At 38.6% G+C, this 10,000-nt stretch overlaps 2 protein-coding genes across 3 annotated transcripts in view; one reads left to right on the top strand and one right to left on the bottom strand.

Moving 5' to 3' along the window:
• rnf130 (ring finger protein 130) overlaps positions 1 to 147 on the bottom strand; it is a 42,196-nt gene extending 42,049 nt beyond the window's left edge. For both annotated transcript variants that reach the window (XM_053235335.1, XM_053235334.1), the window contains exon 1: positions 11 to 147. The gene's annotated coding sequence lies outside the window, so the exon portion shown is untranslated. The remainder of the gene's footprint in view (positions 1 to 10) is intronic.
• Positions 148 to 2,182: 2,035 nt separating this feature from the next.
• The window catches only part of si:ch211-132p1.2 (proteinase-activated receptor 4), a 7,854-nt gene continuing 36 nt past the window's right edge, over positions 2,183 to 10,000 (top strand). The window contains exons 1-2 of the mRNA XM_026910659.3: positions 2,183 to 2,854; positions 6,585 to 10,000. The exon at positions 6,585 to 10,000 is cut by the window's right edge and continues 36 nt beyond it. Of these exons, the coding sequence (XP_026766460.3) occupies positions 2,749 to 2,854; positions 6,585 to 7,696 (1,218 nt within the window). The 5' untranslated portion in view covers positions 2,183 to 2,748 and the 3' untranslated portion in view covers positions 7,697 to 10,000. The remainder of the gene's footprint in view (positions 2,855 to 6,584) is intronic.

Genomic DNA, 10,000 nt, shown 5'->3' with positions numbered 1-10,000 from the left:
AATCGGTTACCTGTTCCGGTGTTAAAGCCTCGCGCGCTGTGGTTCTGATCCGCGGCCTGCTTTTCTTCAGCAAACTCAGATCATCTCCAATCTCTCTCTCTCTCTCTCTCTCTCTCTCTCTCTCTTTCTCTTCTTTTCCTGAAAAAACGGGGCCGTGCGCACGCGCGAGACACGAACCGAGGAGGAGAGGAAATGAGGATGGGCGGAGCCAAAGCGCGCGCGCGAACACTCGTGAAACGTCATTTACGTATTTATCAGTTTATCCTTTTACATCCTGTAAAAAAACTCCACTTCCGCTTCATCTTCACCTCTTCCCTTCTGTGCACTTTACCTTCCTCATCCTCTTCATCTGTCTTCTCGCCTTTGTTCTCGTTTTCATCCCCTTTTCACCCTTTTCTTCCTTTCTTTCTTTCTTTCTTTCTTTCCTGTGATTTTTATTCTCTTCATTTTCCTCTTCCTATCCCTCCTTCCACTGGTTCTCTTCATGCTTATCTTACCACTCCTCTTCTTCCTCTTCCTCCTCTTCCTCCTCTTCTTCTACCTTCTCATCATTGTTCTCGTTTTATCCCCCTTTCTTTCAACTTTTCCTTCCATTTCATCATGTTTCTCTTCCTTCTCATCTTCCTCTTCTCTGTTCTTTTGATCTTCAATCTTCATCCTTTTCACAAAGATCCTATTCTTCTTTCTTTCTCTCTTTCCTATACTTTTTATTCTCTTCATCATTTTCCTCTTCCTCTTCCTATCCCTCCTTCCACTGGTTCTCTTCATGCTTATCTTACCACTCCTCCTCTTCCTCCTCTTCCTCCTCGTTCTTTTCTTCTTCCATTAAACTTCTTCCGCTTCATCTTCCTACTAATCCCTTCCTTTTCTCTGTCCTCCTCATGCTCTTTCTCTTTTACCTCTTCTTTATTCCCCACTTTCTTTCCTTTCATCTTGATCATACTCATCTCTCTCTCCTTCCTCCTCTTTCTATCCCCCCCTCAGTCTTCATCTTTATTTCCCTCGTCTTAATCCTCTCATCCTGTATTCTCACTTTCTCTTAAAACAGCAAACACAGGAAGGAGGAGCATTGTGCGATTGTGTGTCGATTGTGTGTTTGTGTGATTGTGTGTTTGTGTGTTTGTGTGATTGTGTGTTTGTGTGTTTGTGTGTTTTGTGTTGATTGATTGTGTGTTTGTGTGTTTGTGTGTTGATTGTGTGTTTGTGTGTTTGTGTGTTTTGTGTTGATTGATTGTGTGTTTGTGTGTTGATTGATTGTGTGTTTGTGTGTTGATTGTGTGTTGATTGTGTGTTTGTGTGTTGATTGATTGTGTGTTTGTGTGTTGATTGTGTGTTGATTGATTGAGTGTTGATTGTGTGTTTGTGTGTTGATTGATTGTGTGTTGATTGATTGTGTGTTTGTGTGTTGATTGATTGTGTGTTGATTGATTGTGTGTTGATTGTGTGTTTGTGTGTTTGTGTGTTGATTGTGTGTTGATTGTGTGTTTGTGTGTTGATTGTGTGTTGATTGTGTGTTGATTGTGTGCAGGTTTAAGGTTAGTCTGAGTTAAATATTCTGCTGGTGTGTATTTGGAGACTTTATGTTTGATTTTGCAGAATCTTAGCTGTGTGTGTGTGATATATATATGTGTGTGTGTGAGTGATGTGTGTGTGTATATATATGTGTGTGTGTATGCGTGTGTGTGTGTATGCGTGTGTGTGTGTGAGAGAGGATGAGGAGGGGAAATGACGTAATGCTGTTTCTCCAGAGGAGAGGTTTGCGGGAAAAGCGGAAGAGTGCTGACATCTAGTGGCCATTTTGTGTAATGACTAAAATAATTATAATAAGTGTGTTGGAGTGAGGATAAATAAATAAAAACAAACAAACAAACGAAAACCTTTGTTTTGTGATGTGACTGCTGCACGTTTGTAGCGCTGATTCTTTTCAAAAATAAGTTATTTATTTATTTATTTTGTTGTTGTCATAGATTTAGATGTTAAATATTTTGAACACACTGGAAGCGACTAGAAACGCCCTAAGTACCGTGCCTAATGAATATGCATGAATATGCAAATGATGCAGGAAGGGGGAGCACGTGACCTGAAAAGTGACATCATCATCAGTGCTACAACAAGGAACTGCTTTGGGTCTGAGTTAAATAAGAAATCTCAAGAAACACAAAATGTAAGTATTAACACATTTATATTCAAATCTCCAGTATAAAAAATCCTAATTCATAATAAATATGTATAATAATACACAATGGGCGTGGCTAAACTGCTGTAGGTGTAATGGGCGTGACACACACACACACACACACACACACACAGACTCTCTCTCTCACACACACACACACACACACACACAGACTCTCTCTCAGACACACACACACACACACAAAGAAAATACACACCAACAGACAGCAGCAGTGTTTCCTATCCTGCATATCCTGAGAGGAAGAAGCAGAGTGGGGAGGAGAGACAGCACACACACACACACACACACACACACACACGCCCCTCAAACTCAGCTCAGCAGATGTGAGAGTCGTCTGAACTCAACACCTTCAACATTAAACACAGAAGAAAGGAAAAGAGACGCCACGTAAAAGAAGTGAGGAAGAAGAAGAAGAAGAAAAAGAAAAAGGAGAAGAAACTGTTTCTTATTTCTGATGTGGAAACCTTTCATTTTTAAATAAATAACGATAAAGAGAGAGATAGAGGGAGAGAGAAAGACAGAGAGAGAGAGAGAGAGAGAGAGAGAGCAGAATGGCTGTTCCGGTGTCCTCCAGCTGTGTTGTGCTTTTTGTCCTCATCTCCATCCTGTCTCTCGCTCCGGTCTCATCCACAACCACCACGAACTGCTCTTCAATCCGTAAGTTCATTTCCGCTGCTTTCTGCTGGGAATTTCTCATTAATGTGCGTCTCAGTAACACTGAAACAGATCCAGAGTTCATCTGTGTAAAGAAAAATAAAAAAATACAAAACTAAAATCAAACGTTTAAAAGAAAATTCCATATCTTCAGTATTTAAGATGATTTATTGGTAATTAAAACAACGGAACATTTGTATGACCAAATAAAGTGTGTGTGTTTAGTGTGTTTTATTTATACAAAATAAAAAATAATTAATAACAATAAGAGATAAAAGAAAAACGAAAAGTTAATGGAGCATGAAGATAAGAGAGAGAGAGAGAGAGAAAGAGTGAGAGAGAGAGAATAAGCATGTGTGTATTTTTAGTGTAGATTTGTAAAAGGAGTTTGCATTGCTGTTCATTTTTATTAGTTGATAGTTGATTCTTTAATTGAAAAAAAGTAGTGGACTAATCATATTTTCCGTAGATTAAAAAAAACCCCAAAAAACCGGATGCTGTCTGTGGTCACTGAGTGAGAGGGGCTTAATCTCTGTCCCCAGGGGCACTAGACAATCGTGTTCGTCTGTGAGCTCGTGCATGTGGAAGAAGGCAATTATTCATCACTTCTGACTCTCAGGTTTTTCCCACGCAGCCGTCTTTACTAAACACACACACTTGATATCTGACTTTTCCTTCTGTACATTTCCACTGGAGCTAAAAGGCGAATGCTGTTGAAAGTTTATAGCCTCCAGTTTTACATCCTTCTGTGATTAATGTAGCAGTAACGAGCAGTGTGATTTTGTTATAAAAGGTTATAAGCACTTTACGTATACAGCTGTTTCCAGCTGACGTCGTGTTTCTGACACTTTAAGCCGCAGTGTTTTACTCGCGCTGTTTTTTTTGTGTGTGTTTGTCGAGCTCAGATTTCAGTTCTGCACGTTTTTCCAATTAAACAATTTTTCTGAAACCACTTCTCACATTCCTCACGTCACTGGCCACTGGCTCATGGCAGAAAACGACATCCTGTGTAAGCTTTCTACGCCATGTACTCTTCCTGAGGAACACATTCTTTCCCATGAGACGCAGATAGCAATAACACAGCACCAAACCTCGCAAAAAAATTAAAAATAAAAAATCCCGAAAACTACATACTAGCAGATTTACTAACAGGCTGTACGCAGGATTGTTTTTCACGAGTGAAAATAACAAGTGTTGTCCATTTTGCGTGTTTGTCTTAATGAATATATAAAATTTGCTGTGTTTCTCCTATTTCTAAGAGTGTAAAATAGTGTTATTCAAATAATAAAAAAATGCACACAAAATTCTCACTTTGTATCACGGCACTAAAGCTAGTTTTATATTAAATATTCCCGTTTTAAAAATTAAAAATTTCCGTTATTAACTAAATGCAAACTCCTGGCCGCGTTTTTTTATTTCACCTTCATGATGCATTTTGAATGCCGTTAATCAGCTGTTTTGTTCCCGCCTCCTAATTTGCATGTGACTACACTATAATTCTTATTTATAAAAAAAAAAAAAAAACACACCTCTGACCACAGAAACGCGTGTTTTCGAATCCGTTCGCTGCGGCGGATAAATCTGTTGTAATGTACGTAGATAAAGTGCTAGATGTGATACGTGACTGTCGTGTGACCTCGACAATTCCAAGATGGAGGAGCTTCTTATGATGAAGTTTTCTGTGTTAAATATTTTAATTTCATGTTCAGGTGACACTGTGGTGGGAAGAAAACCATGTTTCATTGTTGTCATGTTGTCAGAATGAAGAAAAATGGTGAAACTGACGTAAAGAACGTGGATCAGAAATTCAGGGCACATGAACTGCATGTCATTTTCTACTAAGGCTGCGATTTCTGGACTTTATTCAAATTCAAATGCTAATTAAAAAAAGCTAATTAACAGGAAGCACAATTGCAAATACATCTTTGAATTAGCATTTAGTAAGTAGCATTTGAATTTGATTGTCTGTTGTTTGATTGTTTGAGTGAAGTCTGGAACATGCTGAAGTATTTTCCTGTTTTTGTGTTTCACTCTGCACAGGAGCCTTTCAGCAAACAGACTGAAACCGCGCAGTGTTTTGAGTTTCGCAGTGTTGTGTGTTCAGTTTTCAGGGACAGATCTGTGAATAATGAGGGGTTTATCAGCAGTGCAGCTCTGTGGCAGGTTATAACTCTTTTGCGTCACACTTCTTAGCTGTGGGAAGTTATTGCAGCGTCGTGTTCCAGCATGTTGAAGAATCTGTGTGGAATCTCTACAACACGAGTCCAGCTGTAACGTGGTTCTCCTGTAAATATTTAACAACAGACATAAACGTGCAGAACGCAGGCATTACAGAGACGAGGATTCTATAAACGCTGTACGTTACAGTAAAATAAAGCAGCATGACTTGCACTTGGTCTGTTATTTGTGGTATCATTTGACATTTGATGCAAATAAATGATTTTTTATTTCTTTTGTATGAAATATTTAATTTTAATGTTTTTTTTCTGAACACTTCCCTGTTTTACGCAGTTCGTTATTAGTCTTTTATACTTATTATTACAACTGAAATGCCTAGAAGTGGAAGATCTAATCTTTATATTTAATGATAAATTTAAAAACTGCGCTGTATTTGTTCATGATGAGTTTAAACGAAACTCAGCATAGACACGTAACGCTGATGATTCACTCCGTTTAAATGAGTCAATAAACAAAACCGTATCAGTCACTCACATGCACTGAGTCATTCGTCTGCATGACTGAAGCATCAGCAAATCAGAAAATAGCCTTGATATAGGAATATGAGATATTTTAAATAGTTTTATGTTCAATACTAAATTATACACACAGTTCTGTGCAAAAGTCTTAGGCACATGCAAACAAACACTGTAGAGTAAAGATGCCTTCAGAAATAATGAAATTAAATGTTTCTACATTAAAAAAATCCTATAAAGAGCAGTAAACAGTAATAAATGAAACAAAGTCAGTATTTAATGTGACGATCCTTCACTTTAAATAAATAAAGCAGTATCTGAGGTGCAGTGTGTGCAGTTTTATAAGGAAATGAGCTGGAAGTGTTACTGAGCATCTTGCAGAAGCAGCCACAGTTCTTCTGGAGACTTTGACTGTCGACTCGCTTCTTATTTCTGCAGCGAAACCCAGCAGCCTTCATTATGTTTTTATCTGAAAAGTGTCTCTTATGGAATCTGCTGCTTTCTTTACTGACATACAAACATTTTTCTGTAACATTTCATTTTGTGCTGGAAAACTAATGTTTGGAATCTAAAATGTTTTTGTACTGAATCAATAATGTAGAAGTCAGAAAATAAACGTCTATAACAAAGTGTGTACTAAAAATAAATAGGGTGCCAAGACTTTTGCACAGTACTGTGTGTGTGTATATATATATATCTCAACTCTACTTCTGCGTGGTTTGAGTTCTCGAACCGTTTGGTCATGACTGCGATATTCGCTCATCTGTCACTCAGCGAACAGATACATTACATTTCATGCGTCCAATTATTACCTCATTTGAGGTTTTTTTTTAAAGCAAAGATTTTGCTTGTTTTTGTTTTTGTTTATTTTTGTTGTAAAGGTCTCAATTTAATCTTTTTTCTTTTTTTCACCCCGTCTCAATGTGTCGCTGTCTTCGCTGTTCAGCTTCCAGCAGAATGTCATGGTTTTATTTCCTTCAAAATACACATAAATACCTTGTAATAATTTCTCTATCTCTCTTTCTCTCGTGGTGTTCCAGGTCCTCGCACGTTCAATATCATATACTCTGGCTGCAACGCGACAATTCGTGGAAAGGAGAAGGATGAAATCCAAGCAGCCACCACGGTTCTCCTGGTTCCTCTTCTCTACCTCGTCTCTTTTGTGTTCGGTTTCCCCGCTAACCTTCTGGCGCTGTGGGTTCTTCTCTTCCGCACAAAAAAGTTTCCATCCACCATTCTGTTAGTGAACCTCACCTGCTGCGACCTTCTTCTGCTCCTCATGCTTCCCTTTCGCATCATCTACCACTTCCAGGGAAACAACTGGATGTTTGGAGAAGCCTCCTGCCGCTTGCTAATCGCTCTGTTTTACGGGAACATGTACGGCTCGGTGATTTGCCTGGCGCTCATCGCCGTGGACCGGTACGTGGCTCTGGTGCATCCGTTTGGCGCCAAAACACTGCGGAGTCACAAGACGTCCATCTTGATGAGCGTGATGGTGTGGATCATGGTGGTGGTCGCAGCTGTGCCTCTGCTAACTTCACGTCAATCTTACTTCATAAGCAACCTTTCGATTACAACATGCCACGACGCTCTTCCTGAAGAGGAACAGGAAAACTACTTCGTGCCGTATTTTGCCACGCTCTTCTTCCTCTGCTTTCTCCTCCCGTTCTTCGTGGTGGTTGTCTGCTACAGCGCTGTACTGCGCACCCTAGTGGCCGCTGGTGCTCGCTACACTCACGCAGCCCGAGTCATGGCGCTCGTGCTGGTGGTTTTCATCGTCTGCTTGCTGCCCAGTAACATTCTCCTGCTCATGCACTACTCCAAATCTTTATTCAAGCATGACGGCATGAAAGATTATGATGATCCTGACGCTGAGGAAGTTGCCGGTAGCAATGACAACTACAGTCGACTCTACGTTCCCTACATGATCAGCCTCGCCATCAGCACCTTTAACAGCTGCATCGACCCCTTTATCTTCTACTATGTCTCTGAGGAATTTAGAAAAAAAGCAAGAATGTTGCTATGCTGCTCAAAAACCTTCTACGAATCTTCTTCTGGAAGCTCCACAGGAACGATGAGGTCAAAGGTCACGCAGCTGTCCATGTTGGGAAAAACTAAAGGACTTTCGGAAAACGGTGCAGCAAGCTCGTAAAGTGGTCACTTGCAGCTCAAGAAGGAGGAGGAGTCACAACGACAACGACGCAGATAAAACCGTTTCCTCACAGACTCACTGTCATGATATTAAATCTTAGATCTTTTGTTAGCTAGCTGCCATGCATTTTATCTTGTTTGCTTCATTGCTAGCATGCTATGTAGCTAATCATAAGCTGCTTCTATAAATAACTAGCATGCTAACTCTAAAGTTAGATTACAGTAATGCCTCATGGGTAAGAGAGGCTCGACTCATTCCTTCAGCTTACAAACTCCCCCTGAGCTGGTTAAATATAAAGCAGCCCAGATGGACTGAACCAAGGGGAAGTGAATAGGGGAAGTGGTTTATTGGAACACAGCCTTGAAAAATCCATCTGAAATATTTTCATTATTTTAGAACAAACCTGGAACCTTGTGCTGAAGTGCTGAAGTGAAGGACGAACAAAAGGATAAAAACATTGATTTTAATCTTAAAGCTGTAAAACTCAAGCTAAATGGATAAATGTTGTCTAACTCAGTGTGTTATGTTTGGATAAGCTGTTTTGGAGAAACAGTGTGTGTGTGTGTGTGTGTGTGTGTGTGTGTGTGTGTGATGATTCCGTATAAACAGGAAGATGTGTGTATGAACTGTATAATCTGTTTAAGGAAGAGATTAGCATTCTTAATAATAATGAATAAAACGATATTGAAGAGACTGATGATGTGTTCATGAAGGATTAATAGAAGCTTATGACGCGTATTTCGTGTTAATTCATAAAACGTAGCTAAATCTTTGTAGTTATAAAGTTATAGTGTTAGACTAGATTATCCTCTTTAGACTTTTTTATTAGCATTTTGTATTTTGGATGCTGATCTTCAGGGATCCGTTTGAGGAAGAGCTGCAACAAAGATGCCGAAGGTTAAAAAAACCCAAATCATCGCTGTTGTAAACGATCTTCTTTACGTTAAAGCTGTTATTACTCGTTTTATTATTTTATTATAACTCATCTTCAAACCCAAACCTTTACTAGCTGACTAGTTTTCAGAAATGTAAAGATGTTTGAATAAATGTTCCTAGCTAAGTCTTTTTTTTCTGAGCTCAAACATTTAAATATAGCGATTATACCTAGCAACGTTTTTTATTAATATTTAACCGCTGATTCTCTTATTGCGAGGAACAAATATGTTCTCATACGTTATCATTTCTATAGTAACGGCTCAGGGACTCGTACGACGGATCCTTCACTGATAATAAGCAGATTAAACGATGTGTGGAATCGCTGATGTGGTGAAGTTTTCTTGAAGTAAGGAGATGTTTATGTAACACGTATGGAAGGAGTCTCCAGTGTCAGCGCTTTGTAACAGTCAGAGGTAAAGCTGTAACTGTAAGTTTTCCGACATCTTCAGGACAGAGGAGTTTACGCTTCTTTGCGGTTTCTCAGTAACATGCGCAACAAACTGCGATTCTTTTTTTGTTTATAGCTGCTATAACGTAAGTGACAACAGGAAGAACTTTATTTCTGTATTTTATTTGTCAATAATTTACTGGAACACACACACACTGTGTTTATTATCTACTGTACTACTCTGCAGTAATTATTAATATTATTTTAACTGTAGTTGAGCTTTTTGTCAGGTTGTTAGAACATTACGGTCAAATTTACACAAACTTTTAGCGTGTGTTCGATCGTACAGATACGCCAAAGATAAAACTGCTTTTTTTTTTTTTTTTTTGCTTTTCTTGTTTTTGTTTTGGGGCCAGTCTCTTCATTATTATTCTAAAATATTAAAAAGGGGATAAAAATGAAGACCTTTTTTATGAGCAGATGTTTTATTTTCTTTAGATTGTTGTGTATATAAGCAGGAATTTACGTATACGTACATTTATACATTTATATTTTGTTTTGTTCTCTGTGGTTCTGTACAGGAGCGCTGTGGTTCTGTCTCTCATTAGCAGCTTGATAAATCATCCAGATTGTGTTTAACAGCATGTCTAAACCAATAACTGGCCTACACACACACACACACACACACACACACACACAGAGGAAACCACATAATAGCCTTGGAAAACAAATGAGCCCGTGTGTTATCTTTTCTCTCTAACACACACTGAAATCCTGTTACATGTTGAACATTGAAATACAAATAAATTACGAAATATTTAAAAAAATATTCATATTATTTTATGAAGTTTTACACTGTCACAACATAAAGATCATGAGTATAAGGTGGACTTTGAGCTGCTGGAGATGTGCTAAAGTTGTATTTTTATTATTTTTATTTTTCTTGTATGTTCTCTGTATAATAGATGAAAGTTATTCTC

This window comes from Pangasianodon hypophthalmus, chromosome 7 (assembly GCF_027358585.1).
Source record: "Pangasianodon hypophthalmus isolate fPanHyp1 chromosome 7, fPanHyp1.pri, whole genome shotgun sequence".
NCBI classification, from domain to species: Eukaryota; Metazoa; Chordata; class Actinopteri; order Siluriformes; family Pangasiidae; genus Pangasianodon; species Pangasianodon hypophthalmus.
Note: the sequence above shows the minus strand (reverse complement) of the source record. Positions and strands in the feature narration are given on the sequence as shown.